General features: G+C 33.4%; 1 protein-coding gene across 3 annotated transcripts in view; it reads left to right on the top strand.

The window, feature by feature from the left end:
* Positions 1 to 61: 61 nt before the first annotated feature.
* LOC124357415 (zinc finger protein 613-like) overlaps positions 62 to 25,284 on the top strand; it is a 32,121-nt gene continuing 6,898 nt past the window's right edge. Inside the window, exons 1-9 of one of the 3 annotated variants that reach the window (XM_046809203.1) lie at positions 62 to 166; positions 750 to 1,328; positions 7,798 to 7,929; positions 11,550 to 11,687; positions 13,354 to 13,483; positions 14,392 to 14,573; positions 14,655 to 14,872; positions 14,974 to 15,223; positions 25,043 to 25,221. In XM_046809203.1, the coding sequence (XP_046665159.1) occupies positions 774 to 1,328; positions 7,798 to 7,929; positions 11,550 to 11,687; positions 13,354 to 13,483; positions 14,392 to 14,573; positions 14,655 to 14,872; positions 14,974 to 15,223; positions 25,043 to 25,221 (1,784 nt within the window). In that variant the 5' untranslated portion in view covers positions 62 to 166; positions 750 to 773. Of the gene's footprint in view, positions 1,329 to 7,797; positions 7,930 to 11,549; positions 11,688 to 13,353; positions 13,484 to 14,391; positions 14,574 to 14,654; positions 14,873 to 14,973; positions 15,224 to 25,042; positions 25,222 to 25,284 lie in introns of all 3 variants that reach the window. The other 2 variants (XM_046809204.1, XM_046809202.1) reach the window with 2 other exon arrangements.

Below are 25,284 nucleotides of genomic sequence, written 5' to 3' on the forward strand. Positions count from 1 at the left end.
CATTAAGAATCAGCTGATATATGTAGCAGTAGATTTTTGTTCACAGCTGCTCGAGCTAATACGTAGATCCGGTTCCGTAGGTCGGAGGACACTGTTGTCATATTTTCTGTGTTTGTGTCTGCTGTTTTGTGTAGTGACATATTCCTAAATTGGGCCGTATAATTAGGTGAATTTTGAAATTTAAGATTATAAAGTACAAACAAACTACCAATCTTAACATAGTATAATGAAAAACTACGTAGTTTTCGTGATATTATAACAAGAAAGCACGACCTTGCAACGCCATTCCTTTGTAGGCTATGTAGAAGTGGCTTCCATGTCGAGTTCACAAAAGAAGGAGTGTTTTATAAAATTGCATACCGCGAAATTTGAAGAATTTATGTTTATGTTGATACTTACAATTATGGGTGTACTGTAATAAAAACTATCATACTAAATGAAATTAGCCCTATAAATAGATTTAATTAATAATGAAATTAGAAGATGCTAGATGAATGTAATTATTAATATACTCATCTTCAGCAGATGTAGGCCTAAATCTATTTTCTATCTATGTTACAAATTATATTGCAAGAAATGAGCTTAGTATAATAAGACTACAGAATTATTAGTAAAATATACAAACTTTATTGGGGCCATATTGGCAAGTATCAAAATGTTATACCTAATTTTTGGAAATAACCAATAAAATGTATAACTTAATTTAACCTTAATTGTTCACGTGTAATAAAGTGTCACTCATTATGGAGGTTACAGATCGCTCTACCCAAATAATGGCAGTACCAATGCAACTTGGGCCAGAATCTAGAGTGCAGATTGTGTCTAAGTTAACACCTGCATCTGTTGGTATTCACACAGAAGAAGATGAAGCAGACATAATGGGGACTCATTACATACCTGTCAATGTGCAGCGTGTATCAGATTCTCTGACTTCCAAAGTGTTAGGCACCGATTCATTACATGGGGAGCTGCTGACTCATCAGGTTGTTGATTTAGCTGGAGCTGATTTCGTTCAGCACACGGTTCCAGCACATTATTATGACACTGATGATATTTTGTCTCAAGAGGATTTAACAGAAGAAGACCGTAGACTTGCAGCAGCATTAGTAGCTGTTCAATTTGTTCAACAACAAAAGCAACAGCAGCAAACTACAGTGTTAACTAGTGATTTGCTGGACACAAAGCCTATTGTTACTCTGCCTAATGTAAATATAGATAAACCAATGACAATAGTGAATTATATGCAAGAGGAAGAAGTTCATCAGCAGCTGATGGAACAACAAAGTCAGGAACGCATGTTGAAGATATATCAGAACACTCCACAACAGGTATCATTCTTTATAAACTAACTTTTCTGTTAACAATAGTCCTATGTACAAGGTAGTAAAACAATGTTTTATGGATATATTTATATATTTTTTAAATATATGTTAACCTAAGTTTTCTAACAGAATTGTGTGGTAGTGATATCCAGATCATGAACATTATGTAGATCTGGGTTACGTAATGATCTGAGATCCGTCAGATCATCTGATGAAATGGGCCAGGTCATTTGGTGAGCCGACTCCTGATTGAACAAACCGTCACGAGTTGAGTCACCAGCCAGTTTTACATTCTTCGGTTCTCGTAGTTCTCTATGTTCTGAGTGATCTGCTAGACATATAGGAAAACTGTTTAAAATCTGAATTTATCATAGACAGTTGCATCTCGTTGAAAACTATTGTACTTTACTTACAAAGCCTTTGAACCATTAAAATTTGTTTTTACAGATAATATTATCTATGATTTTTTTATCAGTTATATTTCATAGTAAACAAAACAAAATAACATTGAAATAAATGTTTTAAATATTATTTTTAATATTCAAAACAACACTGATGATTTTAACTAAAATAATTGATTGCATCAAGATAAATACTTACTAAATTAATTGTTTATTTTTAATTGGTTTCTTTGATGATCTGATCGCAGTACAGTTTGAGTGAGTGATCGGAATGATCTATAGATCCGGCTCATGAGCCGGTTCATTTCAGTGATCTGATCTGATTGAGCCGGATCATTCCAAAGACCGTTCATCCCGTCACTATTGAGTGGTCCTCTCGTACGGTCAGCACTACTACTGCACGAGTCATTTTTACGTTTGTATTTGGTACATATGTGGATTGTGTAATGTTAACTATAATACATTAAAAAAAAAGAATTTCACAGAATAAAATGCTTAACAATGACCGATTGAGTTTGTGGATGTATGATAGATAGTCGTACTGAACGTTTCTAAGTAGGAGCCAAGAGGTAATGAGCTGTTGGTGCTATATAGTAAACCTAATTAGTAGAATCACACAAATTCACTCTAACATATTTTACAATCAAGTTTACATAATATTTAAATGTTCTCCATCGAGGAGTATAATTAAATAACTTACAGTGAATTTAGCTGCAGTGTAATAAGCGGCCACCAATTTCGAATCATCAATGTATTTATAAAATGTAACAAATAAAAAAATCTAACATAGACAGTTAGTTATTTTTAACGATTTTGGGTACTTTAGTATTATCTAACGGCCACTATTTTTGGAAGAGTTTTTCTTATCGGGGACTTAAAACCAATTACATTATTAAAATTTTACTGTGAAAATTACATGGCATTATGGCGATTGTTTCTTGTTTTCTGCTTCCGAAAAGGAAGTGAAATCGGCAAGAAGGAGGCCACTCTGTTTGCATCTACTACATGTTATTATAAGTAGGCTTAGATTATTTCACAGTTAGTCAAATAGTCTCTTTTTTCTTACAATTAAGGTTTTTCTTACAATTTTTTAGGTCCCTGGATTATGGTTCCTTTACTACTTATATGACATTATGTAATTGTTTAAACTTTTTGTAATAATCTTAAACGTGTGACTTTAATTTAGTACTTAAATACATTGATATTGATTGATAGTTCTGTAATTCAATATATAAGTTAAAATATCTATGATAACAATAAATTACATAAAAACATGGTCCTCTAGTACTCTGCCCTGAATCTTTAGTCCTTTATCAAAACCGTTTTTTTTAATAGTCTATGATATGAATACACTTATTCGGTGAGATGTTATGGAAAGCAATGCGCAAGTATCATAAGAATGTTAACATATTGAATAAAATAGATGAAACCGTCAAGATCTGAGTGTATTATTCCATATGTTAGCTATGTTTGATTATTTCGTGTCACATCCTATTGCGTCGCTGACTGTAATCATGCCCTACATGGCAAATCAAGTACATGTCTTCCTAAATACAGCAATGCCATAAAGTACAGGTTAGTTTTTTTCAAGATACATATGTATTTTGACTTCTTGCCATATATAATCTCAGAGTAATCCATCCAGTCTGGCTGTAAAACACAAGTAGATTATGGTCTATGCTGACATAACATAATCTACTACTACTACCACACATAGACACACTTACGGCTTTGTACGAAATTTTAAAAATAAAAGGGTGTAGCCTCCTTAGTAAGAGCATCTATGGTATGATGAAGCCCTATGATAGTTTTCAAACAGTATTAGGTACTTATTTTTTATTTCAATGTGTATGGTTAATCTATTTGATCCTGCTGGTGCACAGTTGTGCCCAAGACAAATGTGCAGTGAATGCAGGGTTGAGGCCGCTTGCAGACTTTTTAATTTCGCTTTTCCTTGAACACATCTCGCCAAATTAAATGATGTTTAATGTACTGGGATGCATAGCAGAATACTGGTTATCTCTTTGAGGTCAATTTCGTTTTGCACTGCAATACTTGGCAGCCTAGTTTTACTCCAAACGTTGAGGTTTTTCAGCCAGCAGCTGTTGTTTGTAAACATAAATATTGCTTTGCTTAAGCGTGAGTTATTTCAATAAAGAAATAAATTAATTATTGACCAATGGTTTTAGTGAGTTATCTGATTGTAACAAAAGAATGTGAAGTGGATATTTCAGTCGTGAAAGATGTGATGAGTTTATTTAACAAGTTAGTTCTTAGGTTTTGCACGTGTAGGATGATACGTTTCTTGTTCGAACCCATTACATTTTTGGTGTTGCAGTAGAGTTTGCCTTCTCTAATATCCTGATCAAGAAAATATATACATATGTAGATCTCAGAAATTACTTTGTCCAGAAAGTGTCTACTTTGGGGTTTTGTAATTTGCTTCTAGTCTAAAATATTTCCAGTGCTTATAAGTTAATTTGGCTTGTCAAAATGAAAGAACCATATGAAAGATATATAGAAATACTACCTGTCTACAGGCTTTTTATCAATGAACAGTCTAAAAGTTTCTAATCTGACCACTGAAATTCATTCTGATCTCATGTATTTATGGTGCCACATTTGAATGTGCCTCGTTGCCCTGGCATATAAAATATATAGAAATGTTGGTTTCCATAATATACTTTGGTCAAAAAGCGTGTACTTCCGGTCCTTATAACCTACTTCCGGTCTGGAATATCTCCAGTGCCATAAGTAGAGTTTGCCTTGTCCAAATATATATATTCAGACATAGGCTTCTCAGTCCTACATATATACATACATACAGGTAGTTCATAATTGATTTACTCCCTCTCTGTTTGTATTGCAAAATATGTTAAGTATAATCTCTTAGTTAACATATTTTAACAAATTGAATAACACTCGTAAACAAATATTTTTGTAATAGGCTATATAAGTCTGGAATGGGTATAATTTATTTGCAGTGACTGATTTCTATTCATAGAATGTTATCACATCCTTGCAGTGCAGGGTATTATTAGAATGCATATTTTGTCATTAAGTTTATCATTTAAAATAAAATGATATAGTGATGAATTTATTCTATATTTAGTTAGCCAATAACAATCTTTGTGTATATATATATATATATATATATATATATATATATATATATATATTTCTTGTGTTTGTGTGTATGTGACTGAACTCCTAAACGACTGGACCGATTTTGATGAAATTGTGTGTGTGTGTGTGTGTTGAATGGGATTCGAAAATGGTTTAGATTTATGATTTGGTCCGATTTAAATAGTTTATTAAATTTAATTAATTTTTTATTTATAAATTGTAGTTGATGTTAGAATATATTGGATCAGGCAGATTGCGCTATGACACGTAATACAAAGTGAACTGATCCTTTCAGCTGTTAACACTTTCAGCTGAAGTTCATCAAAGAGGCAGAAACATTTGTTTACATTAAAATTTTAGTAACTATTAAATTACTGTAAACTGCTTGATCAGTAGTGTAATGCAGATTGCAGAGACGAAGTTATTATCTAATTTTAAATTTTGATTGCACCAATGATCAATAATCCATCTAATGCCATGGAAATGCTATTTATACGCTGTTATAAAAACTACCTCATTAAATAAAGCTGTGAATGTTTGCACATAAAGTAATCGAATCTGGTTAGCTCCTTTAACATTGTGTCTGGCATTTTTACTGTAGTTATTGAAAAGCAAATGGGGATAACACACTCTTGCCCTTATACTAGAAGCATATACTCCTTATACGTATTTATTGATCGGTAAAAAGCACTTAATCACCAAAATTTAATCTAAGTTGAATTCCGAAACCAACATATGAGACCATTGTTTTGGTTAGTGCAACAGCATAAATCAATTGTGGAACTGTAAATAGATTAGACCGGGGGTGAGTTTAAACGACCAGAACAGACTCATATTGACCGCAGCAACTTTTTAGTTGGACGATACACTTTCGTCATTGAGATAAAAAGGCTAACTCTTATTGTTACTGAAATCATCGGAGCACTTCAATAAATTATCATGGAATGTTGGAGGGAATACTAATCTTATAAAAACTGTTTCACTTTACGACTTCAGGACCCCAAAACACTGATCTTTAAACTTGAATCTAAAATGGATCAGAAGATTGGAATAGCTTTGAGTGACTATCGATTATCTCAGGAGTGTTTATTATGTCATAGATAAAGAATACATGAATATATTGTGCGAGTTTTCAACAGGAAAATGTGTGCGAAGCCGCGGGTAACTGCTAGTTATGTGTGTGTGTGTTTGCTATGTATAGTAGTAGCCTGGTACATGGTAGGCAAAATATGACTAAATTCTACCAGTGTCTTCTTATTAAAATCAAATACTTCATTTATAAACAAACACTAATAATTATGAAATTTTATTTTTGTGAAATATCAACAAGAGGAAAGATCGACCAATGCGAAACATGCACTTCATACTGGACATTGCCTTTCACAAATAAAATTATTGAAAGAAATCCAAAATAAAACATACCTCGATGCTTATGAAATGATTTTTATACAGAAGAACCAAAATTGTTTAGTAAATAATGAGCCTGGATATTTCCAAAATTCACTGTTACTGCCTTTAATCTAATTTAATATTAATTTTTACATATATAGCAGACATATTTCTTGGTCTTTAAAATGTTATCTCTTTGTATTTTTAATGAAATGTGTTTTTATTTGTCTAAATTGTTTGTGTTATTACTTTAACCACTTTTATTTCAGTTATGTGGGTTTGATGATGTGTTCATTAAACACGAAAGGCCTCACAAAAATAAAACTTATTTTTATTATAAAAAAAATTATTGGAGTGTTTGTTTGTAAATTAAGTAAAGTATGAGTAAGTTTTATAAATTTTAACATAGTAAAACCTGTCGTACCCGGCCTATTGTGGTGACAGGGTAGGTGAAATATTTTTAAAGCCAGATATTGTTATACATAATGAAAGTAACTTATTTATAGCAAATGCATCACCAATGTCATAGTTTACTTTTTGAAAGCTATACATAATTATGAATATGTTAAATACTACACCGGGACTGTTTCCCATGAACTTTTATAAATTTATAATTAAAATGTGTATTATATTGTAAACTAACTAAACTAATGCACTGGATATTTTTATTTTTGTTTAGTTATTCATGAACACAATTTTAAAATTCAAAATTGTGTAAATATAAATTTATTTTAGAAAAAATGAGTAATGTACAATATATTTAAAACTCAGATCTTAACTTAATGAAAAAATAAAAAGTAACTATCCCACCACTATAACATGTCCTAATGCACATTCGAAAGTTGGTACTACAGCACTGATATCAACAGCTTTGCAAGTTCATTGTGTCTAAAAATAGCATAAGCGAGGTTGTCATAAGAGAAATACAAACCCCCATTCCTCTCTTTTGCTTCCGCAGGGGATATATAGGACTGACCCCATATGGTTAATAAATTAGAAAATTATCCAAGATGAAATTAAATTATCTAAATAAATACATAGTCATGTATTCATTTGATGGTAGTCTTAAGGAAGACAGATCAAAAATTCTAATGTCCAATTATACAGGTGTTTACAAATTAATCGTTTGAGAATATGAAGATAAAAAACACTTTCACTTGTGCTATATCAAAATAATCAGAGCGAATAGGTCTTTCTAATAAAGTTAAAAACTAAACTTACACACTACTAACTTACACAAACTAAACTGTACACTTCCTACCCTGATTGAACAAGTTCTACTTAAGAGATTGATAGACTACTGTGAACAACATAAGTTACTGACAACAAGACAACATGGCTTCTTAAAAGGACGATAAACTACTACTGCAATAATTGAACTTGCTGAGTTTATAATTGACCACCTTGAGAAAGGAGAACTAGTTACAGGTATTATGCTTGATTTTAGTTTTATGTTAGTCGACGCTTAAGCAACTGTGTGACTGGTTATTCAGTAGTAATTTATATTTAAGGTAAAAAGCAAAAAGTAAATAGATTAGACATTTTTTGTCTGTTTTCAGGAAATAAAACTTCAGCATTTACCACCTCTGAAGAAGGTTTTGTCCAATCAGTCCATGATTGTGACTAGCAAATACAACACACGCCAAGAGGAAATTTCTCAGGTGCCATTGCCAGAGAAAACATCAAGTGAGGTAAATAGAACTCTCAGTTATTTTGTGTTGAGCTCTCATAATCAAATTCAGCTCTCTCTAGAACATCATGTTAGAAGATTAAAGGCAAGGTATCTAATAAGCCTACTAAGACAACAATCGGGATAAATCGTAAATGCAGTAAAGACAAAATAGATTACAGATAATAGGATTTATTGTTTACAAATATTTTACAGTAGAAGAGAGACAATTTATAATTTTTTTTACTGACATTAATTATGGAAACAAAATAAATTTTTATATTAGTCATCACCGATAGTATTGTCGCTCTAGAACCTATCATATATGTCTCCAAAATTTACAAGTATCAACTTCTCTTAGGCCTACTACAACTTATTGAGTAACAATGCAATGGTTAGTTGCATAATGTCCTCTGATCACTTGAGTTTAGAACGTAAGACACGTTAGTTTTACCCTACTGATGACAAGTTGTAGCTACAATAACACTGCTCAGTACGAGGGTGTTCATGCAATTAGTAGCAAGAAGCTACAATCTGTGGTATTATATCTGAACCATAGATTACAATAAGACCAATAGGTAGGACATCGGGTGCTCGCAGGTGAAGCCACTGCGGAGCGGCTAATACTCAACAATATGGCGGCGCGGGCGTGAGTCACCCTACTGAGGAGCGTCGACTTGCACCCCCGCTCTTCACTTCGCCCTTGTCGAGCTTACTGTAGTGACCTGCTATACACTCTGCTTACTGACGCGTGTGCTTCCGGCGTGTTGCTAAACATCTTGTTGTTTAGTCTTGTTTAACTTGTTTATGTTGTGGATGATGTTGTCTTCACAAACACACAATGCCTATGTCATGTGTTGCTTTTGGATGCTTCAATAAAAACGAAAAATTAAACTTTCAACCAGAAGATTGTTCCTTCAGGATCAATTTCTCAGAATTCGGACTGTTTGATAAAGCGTCAATAAACGAAGGTCAATAAACTAACATTTATAATATATGACTTAAAACTTCCTCCTCTTCTCAACGGAGTATTACAGATTAGTTACAATTAATTAACTGAGTTGAAACTATATTTTATTGTACATTTAAGTAATTTTCCATACTTTATTATAATTCATCTATAAATCTTACTTATTGCCTTACTAATTGTATAATAAATGTTTACAGACTTAACAAAATATTTTATTAAACCTTTATACACTTTGTTACAATATGTAAACATAAACTTTAGATATTGTATTTTGGGATATTTTAAGCTGAAGGATTATAAGGTTTAAAGTCATGTTTCCCTCATCTAATAATTTACCTGCATATACAAACTTTGCTCATATTATAGTATATATGCAAAAAATAAGTAGCAAATAAACTCTTAGTTATTCTTAGTTTAGAGTATTGACTCAGATTGAATTCCTTCCTTAATTACATAACTTATGTGATTTTATTTGAAGTAATTACTGTAAACAAGTACAAATAAAGGGTATTCTACTCACTTTTTATAATATGCTATAATGTACGATACGAGGAAACAGATGGCCCGGCACGGAGCGTTGAGCTCCAAGCGGTCGTGGCACTCGTAAACTAACGGCTCACAAACAATAACTTTCTGGCCAAACCATAAGAGCTAATTAAAAAAGAAAATATGTTCTGAAAACTTCAACTATTCAACAACATTTTCCACCGTTTTTAAACTTGCCTGACCAAAAAACGGCAAAAGTAGCAGCCGACTAACTTTTTTATGTCAAGTTTTAAAATGTAAACATAATTCTCGACTTTATTTAATTATTTAAATTGCAAAACTAATTTTTTTGAACATTTGAATGATACCACAGGCATCCATAGCTTATTGACTTCACTCATACAAAGTTTCAAAGTATTTTCTTTATTCTAAGTAGGGTAAATCACGAGTTGATTGAAACGGGAGAACTGAATTTTTACACTAATCGGAGCGTAGTTTTGAGTTTCTATCCCACGACAACATGGCGGACCTGGCTTCACCTGCCCCAATGTTGGCAAGATAGGCATAGCCCATCTATTTGGTCTTATTGTAATCTATGATCTGAACCTATGCTGAATCCCGCCTAATGGGCTCTGATATCAACTTGAAGTCTCGATAGGGAAAACTCCCAACAATGTGGCTTAACCAGGCAGTGTTGCCCCTCAAGGGGACTTGTCCTGTTGCACAAGCTGGAGGTCATCTACTATGAGTTGATGTTTCAGTCGATCTTGATCGTGTTTGTTCTGATAGGGTGCTTAATTACTCGGATCGACGCTTTGGGGGAGTTTAATGTTAGAACTAGCAATCATTCTGTCCCAGATATGCGGTTTGTTATATATTACTATGAACACTGAACCAGTGTTAACGGAAAAAAAAAAACAATTTACACTGGAAATTCAACAGACATTGGACTTTCTTTACTATGTAAAACGTTTGATTGTATTAGTTAAACAGAACATAAATCAATCATATGAACGTGGTGTGGTGAGGTCCGAAGCTAGGACTGCACTATGTAACTTTGATTATTACCATTCAAATATTTTCTATCTAGACTCACTCCACAGATGGCAGTTTGAACACTCAATTTTGCCATACCTTAATTTATACCATAGGATGAGTCATCTCTTGTGGAATAAACCCATCAAAGATAAAACTGATCCGGAGAAATGAGGTCTGGATAGTCAAGTTTATACTGTACATCGTTTGACAAAAAATACACATTATACTCACGATGAGAGGCACATAGAAATGCCAATAATACAGAAAAGGACAATTACAAATTTTAAATTAAATTATACTACAAAGGACTTGTAATGTATTGAATTACAATAATAATTATTATACATATTATAAATTGTTACTGGCAAGTTAAAGCCACAGCCAAAGACCAACTGTATGATCGTATGATGCTGTGACGTCATATGGGGTGATCAGTTTGAATAAATGCCATTGGCTGTTCTCATCACGCCACCAGATCATACCACCACTACCACTTCCAGTGTCCTGCCCTTGTCTCTCTCTCAGTTACCCTCCAACCTTAACCGAGCACAGTCGATGATGTAAACTAATTCAGTCTTTTATTCCGATTCCCCGTAACCCGTACACAACAGGACTCATAAAGAGATGCAAGCAAAATTTTCACTACAAAAAGGGAAATATTTTGAAATTATATTTTAAAAATTAACATATACTAATATTAGTAATAAAATCTCTAGACTATTGGGTACAATTATTTTAACCTTCACATTTTTTAAACTTGTTTTCATTGTTCCTATCTGTATTTTTGCTACTCGTATTATCTTTAAATATTGTTGGTAATTGTAATAACTTGGGGTCTTGAATCTGTTAGAACTAGTCACAATATACCTGAGTGTCCAACACCAGTCAGAAAAGGCATACACCTGTCTTAAAGTGTTAATTGTTGTTTCAAGCACCTAAGGCCATTCATAAAACGTATTGGATCATAAAGTATTAATCTGAATATGTATACTTAGTTTAATTTCTGGATAGTTAAAATAAGTCAGACTTACTAAAGATAAATAATTTCAATTCACAAAATAGCATCATTTAGTAGAACAAGAAAGAAGTATTTCAAGAATATTTTGTAATTTATTTTGCCTAAATTTACCTCATTTTTTATTTGGCAGACAATCATAGGATCAGTGATGCCAGAAATGAGTTCCTCTGGTAAGCCTCTGGAAGAAGTAGACTCTGACTACGATGTTGAAAGTCGACCCAGTCATCGTAGCTTGCCTCACAAAAAACGTATTCCTCGTAAACTCAAGGTAAGCAGACGAATAGCATGCTGTGATAAACAAGTACCTATGATACTTTAAAGAAAAAATAGCAAAATTATTTTTAAAAAAACTAAGAAGCAATGTACTATGAAAAGTAGCATACATGTTCTTTTCATTAGATGGAAATCCCTGTAAGGAGCATTTTCAAATTAAGGGGAAAAGAATGATCTTATCTTATTTTATTTTGTTTTCATTTTAGTGCTTAACATTGAACCATTTTATTTAATTTGTGATTGTTTAATTTATGATTCAAGCCTTTCTTCTTTCTTTCATCCCAATATTTATTTATCCTCTCCGAGCATAATGTCTTTCCTCCTCTGGAATCGCTCTTCCTGTGTATTCCTCTTAAACTGTAGTGTAGTATATTTATCTTTCAATATTGTGAGTTTGTCTTGTCTTATCCTTCAATTGTAATTTAACTCTCATGTCTTCCTTTAGTTTCATGATCCATTCAATTTTCTCTTACTATTCCTCAATTTTTCTATTATTTTCTACCAATTCTATTTTCCGGTGTTTTTAACAAATGTCCCTAGAATGATATTCATTTATTTTTTATTGTACTTGTTATTGGTTGTATATTTTTGTATACCATTTCATTGGAAGCTACTCTCCAAACTCTGTTTACTTTATAGGTTTTGTTTAGGCAAGTTATAACTATTTTCCTTTCGATCTTGAGTACCTTATCTATTGCAATGGTGTTGGATGTTTTAAATAGTGTTTCACAGCCATTGTAATTTGAGGCTGGCAACTGTCTTATAGTGTTTTTTAGTCTAGTATTTATTGATAGCATTTATAGTTTAATATATAATAGTATTTAATAAAAAGGACAAATATTTTATAATAAAAGTCACTTAAAATTACTTTTGATCTGTTGTTTTTTTTACATTAGGTCTCATAGTTACATATTTGTATATCTAAATTACTTATGATTAACACTCTTTGAAGAGATGTTAGGCTGTAGTCGTCCTTTTTCCCACCACTCCTGCAAAAGTTGGAGACTATTCGAGTAAACAGTATAAATTGAGCAGTAGTAACTATATTAAATTTTGTTTTATCTACTGTATTTCATCTTACAAGTGACAGACAAAGTACCGATGTTGAAAAGAGAAAAACATTCACTTTGCATTCCTGCTGCTAACAAAATTGTATATGTGAATGAATTATTCACCGAGTGTTAGCAAGTGTTAGTGTTTTTTTTTTTTTTTTTTCATTTGAGGGGTGGAAAAAATTTCATTTCTTTTCTTGCTCGCAAAATATCTCGAAAACAAACTGACCTTGTGAATTGAAATTTTGCATGAAGCTTAATTCTAAATAGAAAAAACTGAAATGATGATGGTGTATGTCACCCAATGGGATTTGGCTGAGCGTTAGCAAACATTTTTGCATTATTTTTCTGGGTAAACATGATAAATAAAGCTTTAAGCAAACGGATTACAATCATATGAGGTTTTAACATGTAACATGAGTATATGTAACCCCAGCTCATGCATTATCTTTTGGTGACTTTGTGTGTAGACTTCATTTAACACTGCTATGAAACCCAATGAACAAAAATGGGAATGTATCATGTAGCAAGATATCTTGAGTAAAATTTTATCTGAAGACTTCAATTACTTATTGTTTTGTAATAATGTAATTTACAATTTTTTTATAGGCACCATCTACTCGGAATATCCATACAAAATGTTACAAGTGCAATAAATGTGGAGAGACATTCACAACTCAGGCTGCATTCTCAGCTCACAGACTGACACACGCATCTGTAGGCAACACTAAACGTCCAGGTATTGTGTTGTATTAAGTATTCTTTTCATTCGAATAATTTGTTTAAAAGATAAAAAATATACAGAACTTATTTATTATTGTTTAACTGTATAAAACAATAATACATCATCATATTTTTTTTATATACAACATAAATAACCTAATCTATTCTACAAAATATTGCTCGCTTTTCTCTCTCTCTCTCCAATGTGCATATACACTGTAAAACCATATAAAGGACCGTTTGATTAAGCCATGTTTGTTCAAGCTTTCGATTTGTCATGTAAATTAAACTATTACCTGAATCATTCTGTATAGTGTAGTGCATTTTCCTATAGAGTCCTGCCCTGTTCTTTTGTTATCAAGTTTTTGCTGATATTTTGTGTATAATAAGCTCTATTCTGTACTCTAAATCATTCATTATCATAGTTACATGCTCTTTAAAGAATATGAGGACTCCACAATAAAATTGTATATTAATGTATTTTATCAATAAATCACCAAGTTATATTAAGAGAGTAAATGAAATTTTTATGTTGAATTATAATTGGGTAATATCTGTTAGAGCTTACACACTCATTTTCTTTCATAATGATATGTTATCAATGTCCTACTAATTATAAAAATATGTGAATTGTTTTAAACTATTCCAACTATAAGATCACAAAAATTGCAAAAGAGGTTGATTACAATTTTATGGGTGTGATCGAATTTCATAACAATCCATATAGTTTAAGGAACAGGATTTCCATGCATCAATTTCTCAAAGAGTCTCTGATAAGAATTAATGAAATTTATTACTATAATTAACCGCTGCATTTTAAATGTTTTGTATGTTGCATTAATTATCTAAAACATCTTTAGCAAAACTAAATTACATCATATTTTATAAATACTATGTAAGGTTACACGTATTTTCATGTTTCAGCAAATAATTATTCTTGCGAACTGTGCAACAAACAGTTTGGATCTCAGCTGAAGTTCTTTGAACATCTGAAGTCCCACTACGAGCCAGGAGGAGCACACCAGGAGGTGGGGGAGAACCACATAGCCCACCCTCTCACTCCTACCATACAGGACTCGTTCAGTATCAAGAGTGAGTTCCAACAGGTGAGTGTCCTTTAGCTCAGCTAGTGAACTCTTATTACTGGGACTGTCAGTATCTCATGAGTTTCTCTTGAATGGTTCTAGGTGGGGAAGGAGGAGCCACAGGGATGTGTAGGGCTGCCATGCAGTGTGTGTGGTAAGGTTTTCCGGCGTCAGAAGGCCTTGGAGAGTCACATGAGCGTGTCTCACCCACGGGACAATGAGATAGAAGAGTTCAGTGAGCCAGAGGACATGATGGAGGGCATCAGACATGTTGTCAACATTGGTAGTGGTGACGAGGACCATTGCGATGACAAGATTCGGTATGTTGTTGAATGTTAATCTTTACTACCCACTGAAATATGTCAAATCTTTTTAATGACAGTGCGTGTAGAATTTAAATTTTTGATTAAAACCATTTCAGACAGTGGAGGTACAGTGAGCTTGGCATGGAGTTGCAAGATGTCTGCCTGGTATCACCCTCTATGGACTCAGGTAATGAGGACACCAAGCAGCCACGATCACCAAGGGGAAAGCAGCTATCCTGTCCACAGTGTGACCGCAGCTTCAACCACCGCAACTCATTGCTCTACCATATCCGCAGCCATAGTGGTCAGAGACCTCATCAGTGTGAGGTCTGCGGCAAGAGCTTCTTGGCTGCAAGTGCTCTCAAGGTATTGAGCTAAAACTACATTCTGGATCTGTATTTTATATGTTGTGCATATATTTTTTCTTAGTTCTACAGTTAATAAATCTCTTTCCAAAATATTCCTCTAGCAATCAAAAGTTGCGTTCAACCTCTAATTTTGGACCTTTATTAATAGAAATATTATTGTTACAGTGTGAATGAAAATAGCCTATATATATAAGCAGATACAGTTAGCGTACAAGCCATCAAGATTGTAGCCAGTAACTTCCTCCCCCTTCCATCACCAATTTCTCTAACTAAAATGGTCCATTTGTTTCCACTTTAATACAGGTTGGCTACTGCAACTTTATATGTGCAGTAAGGGTCATGATTTTATCATTGGTAAAACATTTTTAGGGTTGCAAATTCAAGTATACATTTTATATTTTTATTATTTTTTGTTATATATAAGCAAACGCTCCTTGCCATCTACCATCTAGTCAATTCTAAGGCTGATATCGATTAAGCTGTGGTGTCAACATGTGTAGGGTATAGGGAAAAGGGAACAGGTGAGACTCCATGGGATAACAGTGGGTAACAATAGCCAAACAGGTCACTGGTAGTCAAGATTCTGTTTTGTAGCAAGATCATGGTTGTCACTGCATGTGTGTTCTGTTATCTATTTTCAGATAGAACATTAATATTTCTCAATTGGTGGGAATGTTTTTGCATTTTGGAAATGGGCTAAATTTTAATTCAATAATTGTTTATAAATTGAACGAGTGAGGTAAACCATGTTAATCTGAAATCAGTAATTTGGGCCTATGTAATCCTGATGCAAGTTATATTCCCCAGCACAACATAACCAATTATTGTTATAATATTGTTACAAAAAAATAATTAAAATTAAACTATTATGTGAATTATTACTTTATTTATTTATATTTTACTATACATTCATGTGTAAAAATATAGGGTATATTATAAATTTTTATTATAAATAATTTGCATGTTCAACATTTTTTAACTTTATTAATACACATAATAGATTTCTTACTAATAATAAATAACACAGGATGAAAGTATCATCACCTTGCAATTCATTTATGAAATATAATGTTTTTTCTTGAAGAATTAATTTAACTTTTTAAGAGGACTGCATCCAACTGGACATTGTTGACAAAACTTTTAAAAAACCTGTTAGTTTTAATCCTTTTAGTGCCACAGCATCCCTCCAAGGAATTCCATGATTTTGTTTAACCCTCAAAGTGCTGCTATCGCACTGTGCGATATATTCGTATCACTTCAAAGTGCTACTATCGCACTGTGCGATATGTTCGTTTTTTTCATATCACAGATGAACGGTTCGCTCAATAACGACGTGGTTTATAAGGCTACATGTAGGAATAAATTCCCTATCTAGTAACATAATTAGAACTATGTATAATTCAGAAGTTTACGAGGAAGAGTAAGAAGAATAGTCAGCTGATTTCGATGCGTGTTTGTCTGTTACGGTCGTCTCGCGGCCGACGCTCTGTGACGTTTTGCTTCGTTCTTTTGATTTGTAAGTGACTTATATTATTGTTTATTGAGTAATTATTTGTGCTATGAGTGAACTTATAGTGCAGTCATTGAAGTGAAAAATACGGTCTTACCTCCGAATTTTTTTACTGTGAACCGATTTGCATGAAATTTTGGAATTAGGCTCATCTTACCCTTAACTTCAAAAGTGAAAATGATCTGAACTCCGCCTATTATTTTTAAGGGGTGTAAACAACCCCTTAATGGAAAAATCGACATTGAGCCATTTTATCGCTAGAAAACATGTTTAATAGTAAGTGGTGAAATTTTAAAGTGTTTTATAACACAATTACCTCATATTAAAATCATTTACAACCCCTTGAACATCTTACAACCCTTGCAAACAACCCCTAAATTGAAAAAATCGCAAAAAAATACTTTGGTATGATATAAAAAGATGTAAGTATAGAGTTAGTAATATTTTATATTTTCTATAATAATTATCAAATTTTTAACCCCCTTTCAACCCTTGAAAACTACCCCTTGATAAAAAAATTGTTAAATATTTTTTTTGATAAAATGAAAAGGATTTAAATATTATTCCACACTCTCGAAAATGATTATCATATTCTTAAGCTTTTCTACCCTTAAAACTACCCCTAAATTAAAACAGTAAATATATATGATTACATATTATTTAAAAATAATTTAATTTAGAGTAAAAAATTGCCATTTATTGGATAAAATATTTACGAATTATACAAAATTCATTCACATGTGTTATATATACATATAAGAAAGTTGGTATGTATTCATGCGTACGTTTCCAAAATATAAAAGCCATATTATGTATATATATATATACACATTACAATAGTTTTGGGTCTCTATTATACTGCGTACTTTCACATTGCTCCAAATATTCACACTCCGAAATTTTCAGTTATTAAGTAGAAAAAAATATGATAAGTTTTTTGACCATAACTCCTTCAATTTTCATGCTATCACAATTTATAAAAAACCATTGTAAAGGTAATTAAGAGAGCTACAACATCCTTTATTGCAATATATAGTAAAAAACCTTTTTCTCAAACGGTGAAGGGTTAAAGGGCTTAAGAGAGGCTGTGCTTGCGCTGCCACGCGCTCTTTAAACAATCATATTTCCGTCAATTTTTGTTTTACATAAAAATCAAAAAATCCAAATTTTTGTCAGAAATATACCTACATTTTTCATACCTACACTTTTATTCGTATATGTCGTCATTTTTGAGATATGAAAAAAGGTGGTTTTTTAAAAATTTGAAATTTTTTTTAATCGTGACTTTTTTGAAAAATATGTGTCCTGAAGCAGCCAAACTGATACAATCTATTAAAATCTTCATAATAAAGTTGATTCTAGGCGGAATACGATTAATTTTAATTTTGGTGGAAATGGCACTTATGAAACCCGTTGATTTAAAAGAAAAAACATTAGATGCTCCTCTTATTTGCAATACAGCTCACTTATTTTAAGTGCAAAAGACTTTTAATAGTCCTCATTTTAAAGCTTATTTCAAGCACTATAAAACTCTTTTTTATTAGAATGCCTAAAATGCATCTGCTCGCCGCTAGATGGCATTGACCACATCGATTAAATTTCAGACAAAATAAAAAACGGCTTTGATTTTTAATATCTAGCTTAATATTGCACTTAGAATACTTTATAAAAAACAAAATTGTTCATTGTTTTACCTGCTACAATTGTGTTCTTTATAAAATTTTCGATAAAACGTATATTTTTGGAGATATTTGCAAAAAACCGATGAAAAACGTGAAACAATTGCGAATTTTCAATTGCCAATAACTTGAAAAGTATTGGATTTTTCAAAAAACGTTATAGATGATATTTTGCTTAAAATTAGGCCTTCTATCGATATCCGAGGTTATTTTGAAAAAAATAAATTCACTCCCGAGAAGGGGTGGCAACCACCCCCAGGGTGGTTGCGGAGTTCAAATCATTTTCACTTTTGAATTTAAGGGTAAGATGAACCTAATTCCAAAATTTTATGCAATTCGGTTCACAGTAAAAAAATTCGGACCAACAATGCTTCAATGACTGCACTATTAGTAATTCAAGTGTCATTAGGCGCTGTTTTGATGATGATTTGAGTGGAAATGATAGCGATGCAAGCAGCACCCCCACCAGAGAGTGACTCAGACTAATTTTTTTTAGTCTATGTAAATATTTTTTAGTGCCAGTGGTCGTCTGCTCTATAGGTAGTTGTGTTTGGGTGGTGATTCTTTTCTCAGTGATTAAATGTGTTATAAGTCATTTGGCCGTGCAAGTCCAACCAACAAGTAAATTATGAACTGAATAGTAACTCTGGATCACTTAGTTTTCAGTTTTTATTTGGTGATATTTTTATAATTCTCATCAAATAGTTACCTGCTTTGAAGTAACCTCTAAACTGCTACAATTTTGAAAGTGCCAATAATACATTTTTGACTGGTTATTTTATTTCACATAGTTATATTTATTATTAAATACAAACTGTTCAAAATTACATATCTATGATTTAAAATAAGTTATCAATATACTTTGTAACAACCATTTATTCAGAGTTACCTGTTTAAATCTGTCTAGCCACTAGTACCTGGCTGCAATTGATAAGCAGTTACCATCAGTGTTATCAAGTCACTGATAGCTCAGTGGATAGAATGCTGGTCTAGTGAATCCAGGATCAGTGGTTCAAATCATCTGCAATGCATATCTTTTTGCTAACATGATTTACATTATTAAAATATAAGTAATGTTGAAAATAATATTTTAAACTCAGAAAATAAATAAATATTTCTGATTTTATTATTTTGTTTTACAATTCAGATTTTATTAATTTTTTTACATTTCATATTTTATTTATTTATTTCACAATTCATATAATTTATTTTACATTTACGATTTTAAATAGATTAGAAGTGCTTGGCACTTGAATGAGAAACATATGTGACTTGTATACATCTTTTTAAAAACACTAGAACTTATGTTATTCTATCCTTCAACAAAAGGCATCTGAAAACCCTTGTCTCAAAAAACTAGAAATGTCCAAATATCCATGTGGAGTGTGTGGCACAGGTGTTAAATACCAAGGAATTGCCTGCACTGGTACCTGTAAACTGTGGTATCACTCCAAGTGCCTAAACTGGCCAGACAAACATCTCAAGAAACTCACTAATTCCCAAATAGAACAGTGGGAATGCTTTAAATGTAAAGCGGTTGTAAATAATGACTTGGGAGAGGCAGATGTGACCAAACAGAACAGTCTTTCTCTCCACCAGTCCTCGCCAACTGCTAGGTTGAAGCCTATTCAGACACCAAAACAGCGAGTTCTGATGTCTGAAAACAACCTTGAAGAAGTAAAAACCAAAATCCAAAATCATGAAAATCTAGAGGAAGCCGACTTAGAGACTTCATTAACATTAGCAGCAGAAGTAGGAAATGCTTTGCTCTGTGAAAACAATAAACTCAAACATGAATTGTGTAATTTAAAACAGGAAACAATCATTTTAAAAACCACAATAACAAGCCTGGAATCCAAGATTGAGGCAATGCTGACTGATGAAGAAAAACACTTAAATCAAATAGAGAGACTTCAAGAAAAATTAGAAGATACCTTACGTCAACTGGATAAAAGTAAACAAGCCAAATTTGAACTACAACAAATTTTTGAAGAACATGACACAAATCAAAACCAATTGATCATTAAACATTTAGATAAAATACATAGTCTGGAAAAAACAAATCTGGCCTTGACTAAACAGGTAAACCACTTACAAGAAAGTAAAAGTCAGCCAGCAAATCTACAAACTTATAGTGAAAGAGAGACACAAACGGACAATAAAATACCAATCTCAGCCACATCAACCTCATTTAATATTTTAGAAATCTCTAACCCTATCACAAATACAAACTCCCACTTCACATCGCCAGTGCTCCTGCTTGAACTGGAAAACATAAAAAAGAAACAAAATATCATGGAATGTAACCTAAATCTACTCCTAAATCAATCCCAAGCTGTAAATTCCAAAAGCAAACATGGTACCCCAACCAAAAAGGGCAACTTAAAACCAAACGAATTAAACTCTAAAGGAAACAAATCAATTCCGAGCTTTCACGGAAGGAACGTATTCAGCGTCTCTCTGCAGATGGCAAAGAGTAAACTAAGGATAGGAGAAACTAATCTGACACTACCACCAGGCTTTACAGGGGGAATCAGCCAAACCCCACCAGAAAAACCGTCTCAACCACCAGTGACAAGGGAAACCAGCTACACAACAACTGAGCTGCAGTCAGGCCTTACAGGGGGAGTCAGCCAAACCCTGCCAGAAAAACTGTCTCAACCACCAGTGACAAGGGAAACCAGCTACACGACAACTAAGCTGCAGTCAGACCTTACAGGGGGAGCCAGCCAAACCCCGCCAGAAAAACTGTCTCAACCACCAGTGACTAGGGAAACTAGCACAGCGGTTAACACCAACAGTAGCAATTTTTTAGACCTGCGAGAAAGAAAAGAAAAGAAGTTCAAAACAAGGATCATCTGGAACACAAATATTCAAATAAGAGGGAGCAACAGCAAAGAAAACCATTAACAATCTTTCACCAAAACACAGATAGGATATCAAACAAAATTGAAAAACTTAATGCAGAGCTAGAAACCCTAAAACCTCATGTGGTAATCATAACAGAGCACGGACAAAAAAAGGAAAGCCTTGACAACACCAGACTCACCAACTACTCTTTGAAAACTGCATTCTGCCGTGAAAACCACATAAAAGGAGGTGTAGCCATATTCATACGAAACTCCCTGGTAGGACATAACATAGATGTAGTTGACTTAAAAGAATTCTGCATTGAGATGACCTGTGAAATGGCCGCCGTAAAAGTTACTATCAAGAAAACAATTATCTACATTATTGGAATTTACAGAACGCACAGAGACCTGGATACAGGACTAGAAGTGATCAATGACGTCCTTGAAAAAATCAATGCTGAGAGAAGCTCTACATTACTTATCGGTGATATAAATATTGACTGCCTTGCTAAAAATACTGACCACCACAAGCTAAGAGACATTCTTAGTAGCCACAACATGTATAGAGTTGAGCTCCCCCCAACCCGAAAAACACCAACATCTCAAACATCAATTGACTGTGTCTGTACCAACTTAATGGCAGAGGAACTGAATGTTCAAGTAATAGACACCTGTATATCTGACCATACAGGACAAATATGCAGAATTGCTATAAAAATGGACTCACCATCCACTTTAATGACAAAAAGACATATGACCAATAGAAATTTATTCAATTTAAAAAACACATTGAAACAAGAAAACTGGGTTGATGTCTATAACACAACAAATCCAAATGATGCATATGATAAATTTAACACTACCATTCAACAGGCACTAAACTATACATGTCCACTAATTACTACGAGGCAACAAAGATACAAAAAACATCCAGTCAATGATCCAACTGCAGCAGAATTAAAACAACAGTTTTTAAGGGCACAAAACTTATACCACACAAGCGGTAGTGAGGAACATAAGAGGAGAGCATTCCTTTTAAAAAAGGAATATGACTTACAGCTCCGAAAAATAAGGCAAGACACCAATATAACTAAAATTGCTGAGGCTGATAACAAATCAAAAACCATTTGGCATATAATCAACTCAGAAAGGAAAACTAAAACAGAAATAAATCAGCTGACCAAAATTGACATCAATGGACAGGATACATCAGACCCATCAGAAATAGCAGACTATCTCAATAATTTTTTCACCACAACAGCAGAAGAAACAATTATGAAAAATGGAAACATAGACAAACAACAATCTTTACCAGCCCCCTCAACAGACCTCCCAAATCTTATACTGACACAAACTTGCAGGCAAGAAGTTTCCAAAATAATCAAATCACTGCAGCCTAAATCCTCAGCAGGGTACGATGATATATCCTCTAGATTGCTAAAGATATGTGAGAATGAACTTGTGGACCCTCTGGTAAACATCACCAATAAGTCTTTTAACTCTGGTATCTTCCCTTCGGCACTAAAAATTGCTAAAGTATACCCTAAATTCAAAAAGGACTCTCCCACACAAGCAGCTAACTACCGCCCCATCTCATTAATACCCACTTTTTCTAAAATAATTGAGAAAATTGTCTTGACTAGACTCTTTGACCACCTGACACTCCATCAGCTTTTGACACCACATCAACATGGCTTTCTGGCTGGGAAATCGACTAACACAGCACTGATCAGCTTAGTGGAATTCCTACTTGACCAAGAAGAAGAGGGAAACACATCGACTGCCATCCTCTTAGACTACAGCAAAGCCTTCGACTGCCTGGATCATGACTATCTCATAAGGAAATTAACAGCTCTTGGAATACAGGGAAGTGCAAAATCATGGTTCTCCAGCTATCTAACCAACAGAAGCCAACTGGTGGAAATAACACATTCAGCAAATGGCAAATCAAAATCAATTAGATCCAAACTGAAGCCAATCACAAGAGGAGTCCCTCAAGGATCAGTGTTGGGGCCTGTTCTGTTTATCCTTTACACGAATGACTTCCCTAAGCATATGCAAGGTTACTGCAAGTCTCTAATGTACGCTGATGACACTGTACTACTTCTTGGCAGACCAAAGGCAGAACAACTGGAAGTGGACAGTTATATTGCACTAAACATGGCAGTTCAATACTGTCACAACAATGACCTTGTTGTGAATGAAAACAAAACCAAGCAACTAGTCCTGGGGAGACGAAAAGAGCACACTGGAAGACTGCCTGAGCTGGAAGAAGCTACAGCTACCAAGTATCTTGGTGTTACTCTGGATGACAAACTATCATGAACAGAACACATAGACTCTCTTTGCAGCAAATTAAGCACAGGGCTGTTTGTGATAAGACGAATAAAAATTTTATGTGACATGACAACAGCTAAAATAGCCTACCATGCCCTTTTCGAATCACATCTACAATACGGAATTGCTGTCTGGGGTGGTACTACAGCAAGAAATCTCCAACGTGTCCTTGTCCTCCAAAAAAGAGCAATCAGAATTCTGAGCAACTTACAATCCAGAGAATCTTGTAGAAAAGCCTTCCAGGAGCTAAAGATCCTCACAGTACACAATTTGTACATCCTAGAGGCAATAAAACACGTATATATCAAGATGCCCGAACTAGCAAGCAATGGATCACAAACCCACCAACACAACACCAGGCATGCTCACAACTACTGCCTACCTATACACCATCTCAGCTCTACAGAGAAGAAAACAAGCTACTCTGGGGCAAAGATGTGGAACGCCTTGCCAGAAGAAATGAAGAAAACTGACAAGCTACTTTTTGGACAGCGCCTAAAGATCTGGCTACAAGACCGGCCCTTCTATTCTGTAAACGAATTCTTTGACAGAACTTCTAATTTGTAACTAAATGTAAAATGTTACCACAGCATTAGCTCTTAAGATAAACTTTATGACACTGTACTTATCTTGAAGATAATGTAATAAAGATATTTTGACTTTTGACTTGACTTTTGACTTTTGACTATGTATATAAGCCAATTTTTTGTATTTTTAATACTTTATCTGTAATTTTTCTTACTTTTACTCATATCAGTAACTAAATATGTGTTTATTTTGAGACAATAATCACTATTCAACTACTTACTGCCACTTGTTGATGTGGTAAACATTTTAGTAAAATTTTTGCAAAAAACATTTTTTTGTTTTTTTACCAATTAGTATTGTGATATGTTGTGCAAAAGGTTAAGAAGTGATATTTTTAGAATCAGGACTACTACATTTTGTAAAAACTATACATCAAGGATTTTGAAAAATAAAAATATAAAAAACTACACAACCGGTTAGCAACACCATATTTTTTTATGATAAAAGATAAGCATATTTATTTTTACTTGATCTTATAGAACATATGTTTGTGAAAAAAAACCATATGTAATACATGCAATTTGAACATATATTTGTATATAAAAAGTTGTTTAAAAAAAAGAAATGACATATACTCGAAAATGGCCTAGCACTTTGAAGTGGTTTAGTCATCACTTGGAGGGTTAAATGTTCGGGAATCGCTGTCAGTAACTATGTATTTCTATGTATTATACGCTGTGTATATTTGTAATGGCTGCTAAAAGTGTCATATTGTTCCAAAAGCTTCAATGTATTCATTTACTTATTTTGGAGATCCGTGTACTGATTTAAATTAATCTATCAGAGCTAAAAAAGCAAGTCATTCAATTTGTCTGGTTTATTAAAGATTGCTCTTCATATGTCTGTGACAGGTACATATGAGGTTACACAGCGGTGACAAGCCATACAAGTGTGACTTCTGTGGCAAAACGTTCCGGCAGTGGGGAGACCTCAAGTACCATGTGACCTCACTGCACTCAGATACTAAACAATTTCAGTGTGAATACTGTGGAAAGGACTTTGCCAGAAAGTACTCCCTCATTGTTCATAGGTGAGTCATGGAAACAAAATATACTACATCATAGCAGAAAATAATAGTCTAGAATCTTCATCA

The sequence above is a fragment of the Homalodisca vitripennis genome, chromosome 3 (assembly GCF_021130785.1).
Source record: "Homalodisca vitripennis isolate AUS2020 chromosome 3, UT_GWSS_2.1, whole genome shotgun sequence".
In the NCBI taxonomy this organism is placed as follows: domain Eukaryota; kingdom Metazoa; phylum Arthropoda; class Insecta; order Hemiptera; family Cicadellidae; genus Homalodisca; species Homalodisca vitripennis.